The sequence below is a fragment of the Chlamydotis macqueenii genome, chromosome 3 (assembly GCF_036417535.1).
Source record: "Chlamydotis macqueenii isolate bChlMac1 chromosome 3, bChlMac1.mat, whole genome shotgun sequence".
NCBI classification, from domain to species: domain Eukaryota; kingdom Metazoa; phylum Chordata; class Aves; order Otidiformes; family Otididae; genus Chlamydotis; species Chlamydotis macqueenii.
This window is the reverse complement of record NC_141558.1, coordinates 25,287,010-25,307,602: the sequence shown is the minus strand read 5'-3', so window position 1 is coordinate 25,307,602 and position 20,593 is coordinate 25,287,010. Positions and strand designations below refer to the sequence as shown.

Genomic DNA, 20,593 nt, shown 5'->3' with positions numbered 1-20,593 from the left:
GTTAGTAAAATACAAAATTAGTTAGTAAAATACAAAATTACTGAAAGAAGGAAACAAGGATTTAGCCACTTCTCTGGATATTCTACAGTAAGTCAAAAACTAAACAAAAAATGGATTAGAAACAAAACACATTCTATGTTGACAAGAAGCTACAAAAGCTTTAGCTATCATTTCTTCTTATGTGGTAATAAGCACCCATTAAGTCCTGTTCTGCTTTCTTTAAAAAAAGCAGCAGAGGAAATCCCTTTCACTCTTGCATTACCACCACAACTAACTTAACAAAATAAAAAAGATTGTTGGCACAGCTATGCTACTTTCAGTATTAAGATATTACTTCTCCCTAACATTGCAAGAAGGCATACCAAGCTGTTCATGGCTACAAAATACCACCCCTGTTCTCAAGTAAGCTAGGATGACAATTCCTGTATGATGTCAACAAAATACAATACTTGAAAACAGTACGAGGTACAGGTTACTGCTGGAGTAGAATGGAGAGTAGGCAGACCGGTCAAGTGGCCCTCATTATGAATTCTAAAGACTCTAAAGACTGTCTTCTCCTTAGTTTTCTACTGAGCATCTGACTTCAGCTTTTGCTCGTGTGACTGACAGAAGATATAGGTCTGAAGTACACGCCCATTGCATACATGATTAATGCTGTTAAAACGCCCGCTGACACAGCTCAACAGCCTTCACAATAATCTTCTCCCTTACATCCTGCTACTGTGCCAAAACGCAGGAACAAACCTTTAACTTTATGAAAACAAGAACCTTGACATCAAACTACTTGAATTCACCTGCAACTATAAAACATTTTAAAAACTGATTTATTTTTACTTTTGTTATTTCTTCGATCCCTGAATACTTAAGCTGGAAGATACATTAGGTTTCTTTCATTCAATTATCTTTTTAACTTCCCACATCACACTGTTTAGTGTGCACTCTGTATTCTATGCAAGATCACTAAAAGCAGAGAAGACTGACACCATGCCAGCACAAGAAGCCATTAATGTGGAATGGTGTGAGAAAAGAGGAGGAAGTGAGGCAAACAACACAGCAGTCAGGCAGAGCATTTACCCAACATGATTCCTCACGCTTCATTTTCCTTGTATTCTCACTTCTACATACTTTGCCAGTTAAGAAAAACTAAAATAATTCAGCTTTAAATATAATTGACAGACAAAATACATACAGTTCCCATTTCAGTACACCATACTTTCCAAAATAAGATATACAGGCCACGCATTATTGTTACTTTCTGTAATATATAAAGTTGTGTTAGTTACCTGGTGACAATGCATCTTCTGAGTTAGTAAAGACACAGCTAGACAGTGGGCGGTCTCCTGGTGAACTACTTGGAGCTATTTGAGACATTTGTGAAGCTAGGAATTTGTAAATAATAAACTAGTTAGTACTATTTGCAAACATACAGATTCCCACACCATCTATTCATATTTCAAAATAGCTCAATTGTAAAAGACAACCCATTGCTTTGCAAACCACCTATAACCATATAAATAATTATAGACTGCTCAACAATATCTCAAATTTACATGCTAACAGAAAAGCTATTAGAAATTCTACAATTTTAAGCAATTTTTTTTCTAGGTAATTCAGCATCACAGTTTTCTGAAACTAAAGAATGACGGCAAACTATTTAAAAAATACTATAGACCCTTCTAAGTCAGTTGAGGCATTTTACTAAAGAATCTGTCAAATTCTGCAATTAGCAGCAAAGCCTAGATATAGCAGAAATACTTTTCAAAACATTTGAAGGTATTAGCTTAAAACTCAAAGAGAAAATAAATACAAGCCATGCTAAAATATATGAGATTTAATTTCTCATCCATGTATCACTAGTTCTTTACTTTCCTCCCACAATTATTTTCAAAATTATAAACTGACAGTCTAGTTGACATAGACTTAAAATAGTACTACAATACTACAAATTCCAGCCTACTAATAACTGGCAAAATCTAATGACTTAGACCTCAATACTTTCATAGTAAGGTAATGCAAATACTAAAAAAAATAATTTCAGAACTGCAATCTAGATTTAATTCCCCATGATCTGCATTTTGAAATCAACTAGATTTATTCAATTAGGTTGTTGAAATTCATTAATTTTAAAAAATCCTGTTCTTTAGTATCTGAAAAGATGTCTCATCAGTTTTGGACTCCTTTTTAAATTGTTGGCCTGGGAGTAATAACATTACAATCTTTGCAAAATACAGCATTCACATTAAAATTTAACAGAAAATAAGATTTAGAGCCTTGCTGTAAAGTTTAACCAAGTCGTGATAATATCGATTTATATGTTTAGAAAGTCTAGCTTAACATTAGTCCTCTTGAGTAGCCTAGTGATTAATTCCTTTTTGCAATCATTGTCTTCCATGACTTCTTGTGCCCTTCAATGGAAAGAAACTAAAAGCTAAACATTAACATCTACTCAAAACCTTGGAAGAAGCAAGTAAGATATGAAAAAAATTCTGAAGAATAGAGGAAGACAACTGTGCCAAAAACTCAGCAAAAAAGATGGTAGCCATTTGTGCGTGTTCATGGATAAGTAAAATTTAACTTCTTACCAGCAGGAGAAAGATTTTCTCTTTTTTCCTTCATCTCCTTTATTCTTCTTTCCATTGCACTGCATTGACCTTTTATCTTATTAACAGGGCTGTATATAAGTGAACCATCGTCTTCAAACAGTAAAACTGGTACATCAGTTTCTACACAAAGAAATTGCATTTGTACATGAATATTTACATGCTATAACAGCTTCAGATGAAGTTTCACTTATTTCAAAAAAAATTGAAAAAATTAGGTTCGTTATACCTAACATCACTTCAGATGCCTTAATACCATGAACTCGCAAAGAACTGTGTAAAAATTAAGTCAACTTCATTTCTCATGGTGAGATGCATAACAGTAAAAAAAACCAAACAAACAAACAAAACCAAACAAAAATTGAAACCCATTAAGTGTTTTAAAGAAGTAACTTAAGATATTTGACTCTTAGTCCAAAGAAGTTCTTACCAGCAGTAACTGCTATTTTTTGTACAGCTAATTCTGTAGCCATCTGGTCCAGTCTTCTCCGCAGCTTTCTATCATTTTCCGGAGTTTTCTGAACAAAGTCTTTCGGCTGCATACATTTGTGCTAGAAGACACACAAAACTATTGATTATATGGTATAAACTGCCAGAAGTAACTACACTTCCTATTTGCCTACTACTTTATCACAGTATCTATTATCAGTGTTTAACTGTATGCTACTTATTATCACCTCGTTGAGAGTCACAGGTAATTGCAGAAGTTAACATTTTCCAAAGTGAACTTTAATATGAAATAAGAAAGAACCTAACAGATTTTTTTTAGATTAGATTTTAACAGAAAGGAGACTAAGTCACCATCTTTTCTTTTTTGCCTGTAGCAAAGCTAAGGCTTAAAATATATTTTTTTAATATCAGGATTTTAGGGTTTGTTTTAACTCAGTGAAACATAAGCCACATGGTAGTCATGGTTTTTTTTATTAGCTAATCATTATGTCATTTTAATTTAAGTCTTCATTTCTTTATTCACCAATATAAAAACTCCACTTTTATTATGCTTTCTTCAGATAAGGTGTCACATCACCATAGCTTTAAAAACCTACTCAGATGGATAGGGAGAGTTTACAGAATATTCTGAAAATAAACAGTTCAAATGCCTGAGGTCAGGAAGTCAAGTTCAAAACATTAAAGTTTACTACTGTATGTCTACTTAAAAAAAAAAACAAAAAAAAATCTCACTCACTTTTTTGATCAGTAGTGGCAATCCTTCATTAGTGTCTACTGCAGGAAATAAGGATTCATCAACATGTACTCCAGTTTCTCGACATCTGTATAACAAATCAGAACAGATTTGGTATTAACTTTTTTTTAAGAATGAGAATCTTTATTGCATAAAGAGTTGTTTGTAATAATGAAATATCAACCCTTCCTAAGTGTGTATCTTTAGCATAAGTACTGTAATACTGAAAAAAAAAAAAAAGGACACAACACAAATTTTTGTCCTAATCATGCCCTCTAAATTGCTGTGTGCACTTCAAAGATGCACACTCATAGTTATTTTCCACGTATTCCAAAATCACTGTATTAAGTCCTTCTGGCCAGATGCCCATGAATCTCAAATCCTGTCCTGATTTTTGTGAGGACTGTTGCCTTCTTTGTTCACTAGCTACTGAACTTAACATTAACTTGGTCACTGTGATGACAATGAACTCCTAACTACAATCTACAGAATGTCATGGTGGGGGGCTGGGGAGGAAATTCTTCTATTCAGGCAAATAAGGAAGGCAGCTTCATCTGACTCTGGCTTTTACATCTTACCCATTAGTCTCAGTTTTCTACCTTCTCTCTGTATATGCAATGCTAAAACCAGTCCATTATTAAGAAGCAATCTATATTTATAAATTTTTTTTTCTAATTACGAAACAAAAAATCCAACTGATACCTTACCCTTAGTTTTCCCTGTCTTTTCATTTCAAAGACTGACTTGAAGACAGTGGGAGTAATGTTATCTTGGAATATGATACAAATACAGTAGACTGTGAACACTAAGGATGATGTTGAGACAAGAATTTGGTTAGTAATATATAAATTAAAGTTATTTTGATCAAAATAGTTAAATACAGTTTTACTTTCAAACAATAAATAATAAAACCGATTATGGGAAAGAGCATGGAACCTTTGCAGACTACACTAAAATTCCCCCAGAAGTCATTCAAAACTGTGATTCTAGTGACACCTAGTGATCAAACTGCTATAAAGCTTGTAGCTGTAGAATTATAATCAAATGCTTAGTTACTCAGTTTTGAATAAAGAGCCAAACCGTTACATGCATTTGTCAAACTAACTGAGTTTAGAGTTCTCTGAAGCATCAAATAGAGATGATATTCAATACACTGGACTTCAGCAGCTGTTACTAAATTCTGGATAATAATCAGCATAGATGCAGACTACATAAAAATTTACATTAATTCATAGATTTCATTGATTCAGAGAAGCTAAATAGAAGAAAATTTGTCCATTAAATATCTTATAAGATTTTTTTTTACTTTGCAGACAAATCTGAATGTAAATAATTTATCTGTCTTATTTGTGACATGACTGAGTTACTGTACTAAGAATACGTAGGCAGAGTCTCCCAATTATGGGGTTGATTTGGAAGTATTAAGTATTCTTAATTTGGACACAGATTGTAGCAATTCTATCTTATCTAGGGTCCTTTTTGTTGTTGGGTTTTGATTTTTTTTTTGGCTGCTCCTTGAGGTATTTGAGCTGAAGAAGTACTAAAAGAATTTTTTTTAGTGATTCAGAAGCTGTCACTAATTTTGCATTAAACTTACAATTTATTTGCATGAATCTTATAGCAAGTCCATGATTTTGTGCACTACTTTAAAAGTTAGATATATCTACCATTTTTAGAAAACAAAAAAAGGAAATAAAACACTTCATTTTGTTTTTAATTAAAAATACATCTACTGTGGAGTTAAGTATTTTGGGGAATTTCAGTTATCATCTTATTTTAAAGAATCATCTTCCCAAACAAATTACTTCCTATTAAACTGTAGAACTGCATTCAATTTAGGTTTAAATAGATGCTCATACTATAAAGCAGAAGTTTCCAATACAAGTTTGAGGCAGATCATTGGAGAGAGAGCACTGGAAATCCAGGAAGAGTTCAACAAGGCAGTGTTCACTAAATACTGCATAAACTCTTGCAATTTGTGCTGGCTTTTACAAAAAAACAGGGAGTATTATGGTATTTTTCAGATCATAGGGCATGTTCCTCTGAAAGGCTCAAGCAGTCTCAGGGAAAGACAACACTAGTGTACACGCATAACGCTTTGGAAGTAGGGGTCCACTAGCTGTTAAGTGGGAAAGTATTTAGCACAAAGCAGAAGAATTGGGAAACACTGGAGCAGCTGTTTATGATTTGATTCCTTGTCCGGTGTTTTCAAAGCTCAAACATCGAAAAGTACTATGAAAAGAGATTTCAGGGGTTTAGGGCGTTTGGTTCAAGGAGCAGGAGCTCAAGTGATCTTCTGTTCTATACCTTCAGGGTCAGTGAGCGGCATGGAGTGGGCTTGGAAAGTTCCATTAATGAATAATTGGCTTAGAGGCTGGTGTCGAGAGAGAAACTTTGGGTTCTTTGATCATGGGGCAGTTTACTCGGCCCCTGGCCTGTCTTCTGTTTGTGGAACCCACCTATCTCACAGGGGGCAACGAATCGTAGCACAGGAGCTGGTGGGGCTTATCGACAGATCTTTAAACTAGCTACGAAGGGGGAAGGGGACAAAACAAGGCCCACAAGGGAAGAGCCCAGGGGAACGGCGCTCGATCTGCGGCTGAGCCAGCTGTCTTGGCTGAAGTGCATCTACACCAATGCACGCAGCATGAGCAACAAGCAGGAGGAGCTGGAAGCGATTGTGCAGCAGGATAACTATGACCTGGTTGCTATTACTGAAACGTGGTGGGACCACTCCCACGACTGGAGTGCTGTGATGGAAGGCTACAAGCTCTTCAGAAGAGATAGACGAGGAAGGAAGGGTGGTGGTGTGGCCCTTTATATTAAAGTCTATTTTGACATTGAAGAGCTTGGGGTTGGGAATGATACAGTTGAGTGTCTATGGATAAGGATCAGAGGAAAGGCCTGTAGGGGTGACATCATGGTGGGTGTCTGTTATAGACCGCCTAATCAGGATGAAAAGAAGGACGAGGCGTTCTATGAGCAGCCTGAGCGAGTCGTGCTATTGCCAACACTCGTTCTGGTGGGAGACTTCAACTTCCCTGATATATGCTGGGAATATCATACAGCGCAGAGGAAACAGCCCAAAAGGTTCCTAGAGGGTGTGGAAGATAGTTTCCTTATGCAGCTGGTACAAGAGCCTACCAGGGGTGGTGCCCTGATTGACCTACTCTTTACCAACAGAGAAGGACTGGTGGGAGACGTGAAGGTTGGGCACTGTCTTGGGCAGAGTGACCATGAAATTGTAGAATTCTCTATTCTTGGAGATGTCAGAAGGATGACTAGCAGAACGGCTATCCTGAACTTCAAGAGGGTGGACTTTGACTTGTTCAGGACGCTTGTTGCGAGGGTCCCTTGGGAGTCACTCCTTAAGGGTAAAGGGGTCCAGGAAGCCTGGACGCTCCTCAAGATGGAGATCTTAAAGGCACAAGAACAGGCTGTTCCTGAATGCCGTAAGGCGAGCCGTAGGGGAAGAAGACCGGTGTGGATGAACCAGGAACTATTATTGAGGCTCCGGAAGAAAAAGAAAGTCTATGTCCTCTGGAAGAAGGGACAGGCTACTTGGGGAGATTACAAAGAAGTTTCTAAGGTATGCAGGGAGGAAGTTAGGAAGGCAAAAGCTCACCATGGACTCAGATTGGCCACTGCAGTAAAAGAGAACAAGAAATCCTTTTACAAATATATCAGCGGTAAGAGAAGAAACAAGGAGAATTTACACCCTTTACTTGATGCAGCGGGGAATGTGACCACTGAGGATAAGGAGAAGGCTGAGGTCCTCAACGCCTTCTTTACTTCTGCCTTTAATAGGCAGATCAGTTATCCTCAGGGCACTTTACGCCCTACTCTGGAAGTCTGGGATGCCAGGCCGAATACACCCCCTGTGGTACAGGTGGAGACAGTTAGAGAGCTCCTCCTCCATCTGGACTGCCACAAGTCCATGGGACCGGACGGGCTCCATCCTAGGGTGCTAAGGGAGTTGGTGGGGGTGATTGCCAAGCCGCTCTCGGCCATCCACCAGCGCTCCTGGTTATCTGGGGAGGTCCCAAAGGATTGGAGGCTTGCCGATGTGACTCCCATCTGCAAGAAGGGCCGTAAGGAGGATCCGGGGAACTACAGGCCTGTCAGCCTGACCTCAGTACCCGGGAAAGTTATGGAGCAAATCATCTTGGGTGAGATGACTCGGCATATGCGTGGCATCCAGGGGATCAGGCCCAGCCAGCACGGGTTCACGAAAGGCAGGTCGTGCTTGACCAACCTCATTTCCTTTTATGACTGGGTGACCAGACTGGTGGATGAGGGAAAGGCTGTTGATGTGGTCTACCTGGACTTCAGCAAAGCCTTTGACACGGTCTCTCACAGTATTCTCCTAGCGAAACTGGCTGCCCGTGGACTGAGTAGGTATACCCTTCTTTGGATAAAGAACTGGCTAGGGAGCCGTGCCCAGCGGGTAGTAGTTAATGGAGTCAAGTCCAGCTGGCAGCCTGTTAGAAGTGGTGTCCCCCAGGGGTCGGTACTTGGGCCCATCTTATTCAATATCTTTACTGATGACCTAGACGAGGGGATTGAGCGTACCCTCAGTAAGTTTGCAGATGACACCAAGTCAGAGGGATCTGGATAGGCTGGATCGCTGGGCTGAGCTGAATGGGATGAGGTTCAACAAGGCCAAGTGTTGGGTCCTGCAAATTGGCCACAATAACCCCATGCAGCGCTATAGGCTCGGAGCTGAGTGGCTGGAGGACTGTGAAGAGGAAAGGGACCTGGGGGTGTTGGTTGATGCTCAGCTGAACATAAGCCGACAGTGTGCCCAGGTGGCCAAGAGGGCCAACGGCATCCTGGCCTGCATTAGAAATAGTGTGGCCAGCAGGAGCAGGGAGGTAATCATCCCCCTGTATTCGGCACTGGTGAGGCTGCACCTCAAGTATTGTGTTCAGTTTTGGGCCCCTCACTACAAGAAAGACATTGAAGCCCTGGAACGTGTCCAGAGAAGGGCAACGAAGCTGGTGAGGGGTCTGGAGCACAGGCCTTAGGAGGAGCGGCTGAGAGAGTTGGGATTGTTTAGTCTGGAGAAGAGGAGGCTCAGGGGAGATCTCATTGTACTCTATAGCTTCCTGAAGGCAGGTTGTGATGAGCAGGGGTTTGGCCTCTTCTCCCAGGCAACAAGCAGGACACGAGGAAATGGCCACAAGTTGTACCAGAGGAGGTTTAGATTGGACGTGAGGAAAAACTTTTTCTCCCAAAGAGTGGTCAGGCACTGGAATGGCCTGCCCAAGGAGGTGGTGGAGTCGCCGTCCCTGGCAGTGTTCAAGAGGCGGCTTGATGAGAAGCTACAAGATATGGTTTAGTACCTGTGGCAGCAATGGTAGTGGGAAGACGGTTGGACCAGATGATCTTATAGGTCCCATCCAACCATGTGATTCTATGATTCTATGATTCTAAGTAGCATCCAGATTAAATATCATATACTGCAGCATCCTGTTTTCAATATCAAGATTCCTAAAAGCATGCAAAAACATGAAAACACAGATAAAGGTTCCTACTTTACTTTGCTATGTTCCACAGCTTACTGGTTTAGACATGATCAGATGCAATACTGTATTTGGTTTTTGATAAAACTAAATGTTTAATTACTTCATCATTTTTTAAACCCATTTTCCTGGTTCTGGCTAGTATAGAGTTAATTTTCACTTGAGCTTGGAGAGGAACTGGAGCTGGTGGCCCCTGTGGCTGGGGGACACAGCTGGGATAGGTTACTGATTAGCCAACAGCTGGGGTAGTTTAACCAAATTAGCCAAAGGGCCATTCCATCCCATGTGACACCATGCTCAGTATATCAGTGAGGAGGGTGCTGAGGGAAGTATCCTGCTACTTGAGAGGAAGCTGGGTATCAAGATCTGCTGTGAGCTATTGTACTGTAAACTGTGTGCCCCAGTACTTTCTGTTATTTGGTTTCGTTTGTTTTCCATCTCTGTTTTGTTTTCTTCTGTTATTCTCTTATTTTTTTTTTTTTCAATCTCAACCCACAGGTTTTGCCTTCTTTTCTTTACTAGTTTTCCTCCTTGTCCCACTGGAAGCTAGGGGGAGTGAGTGAGAGACTGTATAGCTTGGTCCCAAGCAGGCCTAAACTACAATACCCATGTAAATCTTTGCTCACTATGCAACAAGGAGTTCTACAGCCTAACTATGTTTTGCTAAGTCATCACTTACTGTTTTCTCTGAATCTGCCTCCAGACATATTCATGTGATGCTTTCCAAATTTTCTACTGGAAAGGGAAATACACATTCATTCCCTATTCAGTCTCTCCATATGAATGTTTGTGTTTACAAGAGTCTCTCTCCCTCTGCTCTCACTTCTTTTCCTGGTTGAAGCATTCTTGTTTCTTCAATCACATCTTATAGGAAAACTATTTTATCACTTCAGTCATACATATTTGTCAGCCCCTTGCCATGCTCTGGTAACATTCCACATGTGACTATGACAAAATGCTGGCATTCCAATACATGAGGTTTTATGTTCTATTTTGTTTGATTTTTGACTACTGCTGAGCTGACAATGCTATGAAAACATTTACTTTAAGTCCCAAAATCTTAATTTTCCCCTCACACAATGTGATGATCACCATCCTTCTGATATGCTTAAGAGGACTTATGCTTTAGATAGTCTCCTTGACACTAGTAAGAATTTTATTCCTTTCACTGTCTTAGCTTCTTCTCAACAGAACTTTGTCCATTTTAAGTAGACTCCTTTTTAAATTTGAGCACTGTCACAGAACTACTTGGGTTTTGGTGTTCCGGTATGAACACTCATTTTATACTGTGGCCATACTTACAAGAAGGTTATCTGAAATAATTTGAACAATCATCCACAAACCAATTAAGACCAAGAAATAATTAAAATACTTTGCTTCACACTGCACTCCAACAGGAGTCATTCAATCCCCAGTCTACACTAGAAAGGTGCTCCTTACTGTCACATTTCCTGAAATGACAATTCACAGCATTTCTGACCATCCTGAGAACGTTCCACTTGCTATTGAAGAGAGCCATCTTTTTTTTAATAACGCTAAAACTTCAACTCATACAAACTCCTGCATTATTTGCTTACACAGTTATCATGTTCAAACTAAGCTTCCATTCCTGAAGGACCACTACTTGAGCAGCATATACTATTCAGTCCTTCCTGTTTACATTGTCCCAGGGCTCAACAGTCTGTCTTCTGTCTACCAAATCTCTGAGTTATTGATACACTACGCATATAATTTAAAGTTAGGCACTCCAGTTTCCTCATATTATTACACAAAATTTTAGCATGTATGCTTGCACAGACTCATTTTAATTTTGTATTTTCTGTGCCTCACCTGAGTAATGCTATGACTAGTGAGACCATTCATCACTAGCTCTTATGTAAGCTTCTACTGCTCGTGACCTATACTTTGCTCAAAGATATGATACTCCTATGAATTCTCCCTAGAGTATACATCCATCCAAGGTGTACATTCTTGGGTACTTTTTGGCATTAACTTTAAACTAAAAGGCAGAAGAAAAAGATTACAGAGAAGTTCCATCATAATTCACAGCTTGGGTCCTCCACAATAAAATACACCTCTATTTCAGATGATTCCGATGGTTGCAACGAACCTCATCTTCTAAGCTATATACCAAGACCTTGCCATGTGCAGGGCATGATACTAGGAACACTTCAAAAAATATCAGGAAGATGCTAGACTTCTCTTCCCTACCAAACAGTTCACGTTTTCCCTCCAGATCCCTTTCTCTTGTCTTTTCTTTTGTTGCTGGTATCCAGCAACAGTTCAGGTTTCTTGAGGCACCTGGATCTCAAAGCTTCATGCTCTTCCCTACAGTATCACATACCCAGCTTTCTACAGTAATCATCCACTCAGATTCCAGTATTGCAGAGGAGACACTTGTGGTGGAACTGCTACTACAGAGACAGAATTTCTGTATGACACATCCTAGACTCTCCCCGTAAGGTGCTGTCATTCTTGTTCCACTGCAGGTGCTACTCACTTGGACTTTCAGAACCACAGAACAATTTGAGTTGGAAGGGACCTTTAAAGGTCACCTAGTCCAATCCCCTGGCAAGGAGCAGGGACATCTTCAACTATATCAGGTTGCTCAGATCCCCGTCCAACCTGGCCTTGAATGTTTCCAGGGATGGGGCATCCACCACCTCTCTAGGCAACCTGTTCCAGAGTTCCACCACCCTCATTCTGATAAATTTCTTCCTTTTATCAAGTCTGAATCTACCTCCTTCCAGTTTAAAACCATTACCACTCGTCCTGTCACAACAGGCCCTGTTAAAGAGTTTCTCCCCATCTTTCCTATAAGTCCCCTTTAGGTACTGGAAGACTGCTATAAGGTCTCCCTGAAGCCTCCTCTTCTCCAGGCTGAACAGCCCCAACTCTCTCAGCCTGTCCTCATAGGAGAGGTGCTCCAGCCCTCTGATCATCTTCGTGGCCCTCCTCTGGACCCTCTCCAACTAGTCCACATCCTTCTTATGTTGGGAGCTCTAGAGCTGGACGGATTACTCCAGGTGGAGTCTCACCAGAGCAGAGGGGGAGAATCACCTCCCTCGACCTGCTGGCCACGCTTCTTTTGATGCAGCCCCAGATACAGTTGGCTTTCTGGGCTGCAAGTACACATTGTCAGCTCATGTTGAGCTTCTCATCCACCATCACTCCCAAGTCCTTCTACTCAGGGCTGCTCTCAATCCATTCTCTGCTCAGCCTGTATTTGTGCCTCGGATTGCCCCGTCCCATGTGCAGGACCTTGCACTTGGCCTTGTTGAACTTCATGATGTTTGCACGGGCCCACGTCTCCAGCCATGCTCTGGATGGCATCCCTTCCCTCCAGTGTGTTGACTGCACCACACAGCTTGGTGTCATTGGCAAATTTGCTGAGGGTGCACCTGTTCCCACTGTCCATGTCACCGAGAAAGATGTTAAACAGGGCCGGGCCCAATACAGACCTCTGAGGAGCACCACTTGTCATTGTTCTGCACTGGGACATCAAGCCATTGATTGCAACTCTTTGGGTGCAGCCATCCAGTCAATTCCTTATCCACTGAATGGTCCACCCATCAAATCCATGTCTCTCCACTTTAGCGAGAAGGATGTTGTGTGGGCCAGTGTCAAATGCTTTGCACAAGTCGAGATCAGTTGTTCTTCCCTTATCCACCAACTCTGTAACACTGTTGTAGAAGGCCACCAAATTTGCCAGGCACTATCTGCCCTTAGTGAAATAATCTTGGCTGTCACCAATCACCTCCTTGTTTTCCATGTGCATAGTTTCCAGCAGGATCTGCTTGATGACCTTGCCAGGCACAGAGGTAAGACTGACTGGCCTGTAGTTCTTCCTTATTTCCCTGATTAAAAGTGAGCATTATGTTAATCCTTTTCCAGTCAGCAGGAATCTCACCAGACTGCCATGACTTCTCAAATCTGATGGATGGTGGCTTGGCAACTTCATCCGCCAGTTCACTCAGGACCAACTGATGCATCTCATTGGACTTGGGATTGCATCCCATGGACTTGTGCACCTTCAGGTTCCTTACATGGTCTCAAACCTGATCTTCTCCTACAGTGGGTGGTTCTTCATTCTCCCAGTCCCTGCTTTTGCCTTCTGCAACTTGGGTGATGCGGCTAGACCCCTTGCTGGCTAAGATTGAGGCAAAAAAGTTGTCGAGTACCCCAGCCTTCTCCATGTCGCAAGTAACCAGGTCTTCTGTTTCCTTCTGTAGAGGGCCCACATTCTCCCTGTTTTTTTTTTTTTTATCCCTGACGTACCTAAAGAAGCTTCTCTTGTTGTCCTTGACACCCCTGGTCAGATATAATTCTGACAGGGCTTTAGCCTTCCTAACCTGATTCCTGCCGCTCAAACAATCTCTCTGTAATCTTTCCAGGCTACCTGTCCTTGCTTCTACTCTCTGTAGGCTTCCTTAAGGATCCTTTTCTGGGATCCTTTTTTACTATAAGCACACTCAAGTCCTCAAATAGTTTATAGCTCCTGTGATTAATATTTGAAATTCTGTATTTATACACTCAGAGCATCTGAAGAGCATATTTAATTTTATAACCAAAAATTCCTACTGAAATTATGATAATTTTCACACACTCAGATAGCACCAGGTCTCAGAAAGATATATTCACATACATAAAATTTTGCATCATCTTAGTTTCTGAGAACTTAAGGTATTTCTTCCCCGGTGTTAAAGCTGGCTGGGTTGTGCAGCTGTAACTTCTATATCTGACACTCTTAAAAAAAAAAAAAAAAATCCTGCTGCTTCTGCAGAACTCTAGGAACTTGTTTATTGGCTAACAGACTTGCATCACAAGTTTTGCCGTTATATGGTCTACATTTAAGTGGCTGCAAAGCTCAGTTTTGCCTCCCTCCCCTTTTTTTTTTTTTCACTTTTGCATTTGGCAGACTTCTATCACTCCATACTTATTACAACTAATATAGGAAAGAGCCTCTTTACTTATATTTTAATTTCCATCATCAGAGCAATTTATCTATTTATCCATATGTTAGTTGAGAATCTTCAAGCAGTGGTGTTCTGAACCTGTCAAATGTCTTAAATGCCAGACTACATATGGATTTTTTTCTTTCTTGCTAGGAGATACTCTGTTTACAGGAGTTAAGCAGAGAAACAGTACAATGTCCCTGATGAAATGTACTTTTTCATATGAAAATAGAAGAATTATATTCAACATAAATATCTGGTCTTCACTACCTACACGTGCCATCTGAGAGCAAAGGAGTGGAACAATGAATGGTTAACAAATATCCTACAGAACTGCTTCAACACATTCATTTTTCAAGCATTAACACTTTACCTTTTCAGGCAAGTAACATGCTTAATAACAGAAACAATGTCATAGGAAAGTTATAATTTACTCATAGATTTATTACTATTTCAAGTACATTAAAAGAACAGGTACTGTACTTAAGTTTAATAAAACAATACTGGAATCCATTATCTCTGGAATAGGTCATATCCTTTATATTCACGAGTACTCACTTCTCTACCCAGAGTACAGAAACTATTTTTACATCCATCTTCTGTGCTTTTCTCCAGGTAGCAAAACGTCCATCTTTGAAGACTATGTGGGTCACATGCTTGTCCAAAGTTTTTGAAACCTGCAGAAGCACACAGAGATCTCACCCTTAAGCCTGCTAATTAGAAAATGCTAATGAAACTAGACTGTTTTTAATGTATAAACCATCAGCGTAAAAACCTACTTCGAACATTATGTCAAGGGCTCTTTTAACCCTTCTCATTTTCGCAATAAGCTTCAAGCAATCAAAACTCAAAGTCTCATTAGTCAAGCCACTGCAATGCATGCTAGAGGGCTAGAGTAGCCTTTTGTTTTCAAATTTATTTTCTCTAGGTTACCAGTTTCATCTCCCTACTCTAGCTGTATCACTAGTCTTACAACAGTTTTATTTATGTAGCCCAACATCATTTCTTATGCAACAGCCAGAACAGAAAGTAGTTGCCACTATCCAAAGAAATGCCAAATTACATTTTTTATTCAGCAAAGAACTCACAGGCTTAAAGAGCACAGCTAGCCTCATTCTTTAAATTAATTCTAATCAATAAAGATAACTTTTAGTTTCGAAGGAAGACTGAAGACCAAAGTTGCCTTTTGTGAAGACTAAATGTCCTATGCATAAAATTGTTCAATCAGTTGTGATTGCTGACATGGTGAGATGAATACAATTCCTGTTTTACAGCAGTATCTTCTCAGCACAGCCAAACAAAAATAGCTGTGTAGCTTTCTGTTGCGTTCTCAATTGCATCACCATGTTTGGCTCCCAATAGGTTGGATCTATATTTGGCTTTAAGAAAACTATTCAGATTTCCAAAAATTTCTGGTGGCAAGCTGATTTTATTGCTTCTCAGAAGATAAAAACCCATGATATTTAAGTATCTAAGTATACAGGACCAGTTAATCTCTTTCAGAATAAGTTATGACTCCAGATGAAATTGCTTATTCACTGATGCTAGTATCCAGCTTGCAGCCCTTATCCTAAGAAGACAGGTGCTTGATGTCGCTCTGCCTCCAAATTATGGAGGACAGCACCTTACACCTCCCTCTCACCTCTCTTGTCTCCTCCCTTACCCTGGTCATCCTCTGCTGCTCAGCTGACCTTAGCTGGACATGTCCAAATCAACAATCTAGTGAAAAACTAATTTAGAATTTTATTTCCTGACAGATTGAGCCAAGTCAGTTTACTATTGTGCTCAGCCCAATAAAAGGCAAGGAAGTATCTGGAATAGTGAGGGGGCAGAACCACCCCTTTTCAGTCATAGAGATCTGCTAAATAGGCTCATCTGTATCATCTGCCTATATGTTTCACAATATCCAGCTACTTTTTGATCAACTTGAGGAATTTTGAAGTCTTATGCTTTGTCATATTTTCTGCGAGAAAAACCTAACATCATCAGAATTCCATAGATCTGATAGTACAGCACAAAAGAACAAGAAATATTTCTTACTTAAATTATTTGAGAGCTGTATTTTCTTTTATAGTAAAAAATAGTTATTCTACTGTTTTGTTGTGCTATCTCAGCTAAATTCATATAGAAAGAGAGGCTTTGGGAAGATTAGCAAAAACTCCTAAACTACAAAGACACACCTACATACGCCCACTTAAAAAGCACGAGGAGTTCACACAAGTGTTATTTATAGCATGATGTAGTCTGTAAAAGTCTCTGTTAACTGTTTATAATGTCCAAGAAGGGAAGATGCCCGTTTGACTTTGGTCTTTGACTGAAATTTTTCAGCTGGTACTTAAACATATTTTGCACCTACAAGAATAAAATGTCATGTTACTTGGGTTAGAAAATATTGTAGTAACAAAAGAGCAGCTGCCTACAAGTTAGAGAAAACAAAACAACATAAGGTACATATTTGTAAACCACAGGTTTTCAACACTTAGATTTGGTTTGCCCACAGTATGTGGCAAGCCAAATTCTTCACAACAAATGCATGTTATGATATTAATATACAGAGAGGTTTATACATATAGAGGCTTTAAATGCATTTCTCATCTGTCACTGATAAGACTTTTACAGTGAATTCGTTTATTCTCAGATCTGTGATTATATTCTTTCCTGCACTTTCAAAACTTGTGCTATGAAGAAATACACGACAAGCAGAACAAGCAAGTTGGTTTATAATTAAGAGCCTTCTTATTGTATTTATTTCAAAATATTTTCCTTACTTTTGCTCCCATATCAAGAAGTTGCTGTTCAAAGGTTTTTGAGTAATTTTCTGTTCTGTTAGATGACCAAACTTCTACAAATGCGGAAACACCTGGATCAGAAGAGAGAAAACAACAAACAGCTAATTAAGTATATACTATGGTAAGACTGGTTAAACTGCCTTTCAAACAAAATTTTGCTTTTATACCTATTGTAATCAGTAGCAAGTATAGCTTTTAATAAACTGAGTATTAGATATTAACAGCAGCAGGTTCTCTTTAGAGTATTTTTGTCCCCCCAAATAGTTGTAGTGGAACAAACTTAGAAGTTTGACACTAGTTACACAACTTTTCACTTATCTATTTAAAACACACTACCAGCTTAACAAGTACTTTTATTATCAGTACTATGACTTCAAATATACATGGGAACTTAAGAGAAGTCTACTTCAATGGGCTTTTAATTATGTTCACTCTAGTACTGGACCAGGGCAGCTTTTGCCAGAGTTGCTTTTTTTCTTGATTGCTCCATTGTAAAAAATATTGCACTCACATTCAAGAAAACAATACCTTCTACTTACATCAAATATCTTAGAACCTTCATAGTTATAACTCTAGAAAAACAGGTTAGATCATTTCAGTGAAGGTCAAACTAAGAACTTCAAAGCTGCATGTACCTGCAGTAGGATCAACGGTGTATTTTACAATATTAGCCCATTTGAGCTAGTCAAATATACTCCAACAGAAGACAAGCACTGTAGTTTTTGTACAGTTGGTGGAAAAGAAAATGAGGAAGGATTTGTAGCTTTTTTGAACGAGAAGAGCTCTGAGTAGACCTCAGTTCTTGTAAAGGGCAACTTATGCTAGAAGGTCTCAGAGAAGGCAATGGCAGTGGGGAAAATAAACATCAGAGGGCAACCTAGCAAGGCAGAAATTTAGAAAGCTGGAGAAGAAACCAGAGAGTATGAAGCTATGACTGACTATGACAGGAAGAGCCGTGCGGGCACCCACGCGTGGGGGCGGAGGTGGGGGCGGCAGCAGCGCCAGCCAGTGCCGTAACGGGAGCCGCCCCTGCCCCTGTCTGAGGGAGGCTTCCAGCCCTGCCCGCCCGAACCCCTGTCCCGCCGGGGCCGGCGCGGCCACCAGGCCCTGCCGCCGCTTTCGGGCGGATTCTCGATGAGCCAGAGCAGCTCCGCGGCGAACCCCACTCTGTCTCGCCCCGCTCCTGCGCCCACGGGAGGGCTTCCCACCCGCGGGGGGAGCCACGCCAAGAGGTCGAGCTGACGGCTGACCCCGCCCCAAGGGCTGTATCCCATCCCAGGCTCGGCGCTGGGCCGTACCCGGGAAGAGGGCCGGGCGGGAAAAAAAGGCGAGCGGCCACCGACAGCCGGAGCTCCCACAACGGCCCCTCACCCGCCAGGCCCGGTGGCAGCCCTGCCGGGAAGCACCGGGAAAGGGCCGCAAGAAGGGGTGCAGGAGAAGCGCTGTAAAACCGGCCCGCTCCAGCCCGGCAGCTCCCCTCAGCCGCAGCGGGAGAAATGCGGCCCGACCGCCAGCCCTACCCCCGCACAGCGCGGTACCTTTCAGGACGGGCTCCATTAGCGGTGCAGCACCGACAGGCCCCGGTACCCGCCACGGTTCAAACCCGCCTCCGCGCACCGCCGCCGGGCCTGCGCACTGCGTGCCGTGCCGGGCCCCTGCCGGGCCCCCGCCGCGCCTGCGCGGTGTGACTGGCCGCCTGCGGCGGGAGCGAGCGGGCGCTGTGGCCGTTGTGGCCGTTGTGGCCGTTGTGGCCGTTGGGCGGCTCTGCCGGGTGAGGGAGAGTCTGCGGGCAGGGCCCGGCCCGGCCCGGCCGGAGGGGCGGTGTCGTGCCAGCGTCGTGGCTGTAGAGGTCAGGGGTGCCAAGTAGTTCTGGCGTCCTGAAGTCCTTTTTTAAAAATAGGTAGCCGAATGCTGCTGAAAACTGTTTTGAAAAGCCAAACAATAAGTTAATTTGCTGTGTGTATGTTTGCCATGGGGAGTCCTCAGAGCCATAGGGAGGTCTCTGAAGAATTCTGCTTTATAGGAAGAGAACCAGTGTCCGCAGAACTCTCTGGTGCCTGAAACTGGAGCATCTGAAGTGAAAACAGAGAAGGCCCACAACATGGGAACTAGAAAATAGGCGCCTACTGGCAATATTTACCAGAGCATCCAAAATTACTTGATGGCAACTGTACTGTTAACTATAGTTCACGCCTAACATAGCTCACCCCTACATGAAGTGGCTTTGGTGCTGGAAGGCTGGAGTGTAGGAAGTGTGATAGCAGAGGGAAGTTAAGACAGAGAAAACCTGGTGTCTTCCCCAGGAAAAACTGGTAAAATTTATAATAAAATAATGGAATTAGTAAGTATAAGGAGATTTACAGAGAGAAAGAAGGAGCACATCTTTTTTAAAGGAAAATGTTGCTGCACAGGTTTATTATGCAACTCGCACAGCTCGGAAGCACAGGCATTGCTATATGTTTGAATAAATTGGCCCTGTTCTGAAATATTCAGTGTGCAATCTTCGTTTCTTTGTCTGAAAAATAATGCAGTAGAAATGGAAAAACAATAGGGTACCGCATGATTTCCATATGTGAAGTAGCTATTTAAACAGAGACTCATCAGCCCGGAAAAGGAATGGCGGAAGGTGGATGTGCTAGAGGTCTCTAAAATCATGAGCGTGTCAAGAAGGTGGATATAGAGCGGTGCATTCTCAATGAGAGTGAGTGGGCACCAAATGAAGCTAGCAGATGGGGTCTTCTTGGACGAGATGTTTCCACATTGTGCCTCATCATTTTGTGCTTAGGGTGCTGGCAAACCACATTGTTTCTAGAAGGAAATCCAGCAAATGTGTGAAATCCATCTTAGGACTATCAAAAATGTACAAAACCACCTTTAGTTCAGTAAAGGCCTGAATTGCAGGTTGCTGGACTCTGAGAATGTACAGTCAACACTTTGGGTTTTTCTTTTCTTTCATGCTATCTTCAGTCTTCTCCCACTGGAGAGACAGTGCTGACCTAAAGAGGCTTTCGTGTGGTCTGTTATGGACAGGCCCTAGAAGTCTACCAAGCAGATGGCTATACCAATGCTATTTAAAGTATCTTAATCTAGTATATAATATTTTAGCATTGATACGATTTGTTTAATTTCCAGGGCATTAACATGACCCTAGATCTATTGCACATCTTGGGCACAAGGTCTTGGTTCCTCTGTCTTCTGAACCTGTGTTCTGATTTTGTTTAGTGAGGGGGGGCCTAAGGTGGCAGCTTCTGTAGGAAACTGCTAGAAGTTGCTCCCCTTTGTTCAGTGGACTCGGCCGGGCCTAGGGCGGACCCGCTGCTGGCCAAGGCCGAGCCAATTGGTAGCAGAATGTTCTGTGATAACGCCTCTGCGATAACATATTTAAGAAGGGAAAAAACAGGGAAAAAAAAAGAGAAGATGTGAAGCAGCTGAGTCGGGGCAGAGAGGGGGAGGCGCGAGCCTTGTGGGCCTCACAGGCCTCACCTTCTGGCGTCCCGCCGGGCAGCCGACTGAGCCCAACTCGGCCTGGCCTGGCTACAAG

At 41.6% G+C, this 20,593-nt stretch overlaps 1 protein-coding gene across 4 annotated transcripts in view; it reads right to left on the bottom strand.

The window, feature by feature from the left end:
- The window catches only part of MCPH1 (microcephalin 1), a 134,084-nt gene extending 115,377 nt beyond the window's left edge, over nucleotides 1–18,707 (bottom strand). For 3 of the 4 annotated variants that reach the window (XR_015258073.1, XM_086743983.1, XM_086743985.1), the window contains exons 1-7: nucleotides 18,591–18,707; nucleotides 17,032–17,123; nucleotides 14,822–14,940; nucleotides 3,787–3,871; nucleotides 3,031–3,151; nucleotides 2,583–2,723; nucleotides 1,284–1,379 (exon numbers count right to left, since the gene is read on the bottom strand). Coding sequence is in view for 3 of the 4 variants with exons in the window: in XM_086743983.1 (XP_086600109.1) it covers nucleotides 1,284–1,379; nucleotides 2,583–2,723; nucleotides 3,031–3,151; nucleotides 3,787–3,871; nucleotides 14,822–14,940; nucleotides 17,032–17,123; nucleotides 18,591–18,609 (673 nt within the window). In the remaining variant the exon portion in view is untranslated. The remainder of the gene's footprint in view (nucleotides 1–1,283; nucleotides 1,380–2,582; nucleotides 2,724–3,030; nucleotides 3,152–3,786; nucleotides 3,872–14,821; nucleotides 14,941–17,031; nucleotides 17,124–18,590) is intronic. The other variant, XM_086743984.1, reaches the window with a different exon arrangement.
- Nucleotides 18,708–20,593: the final 1,886 nt, after the last annotated feature.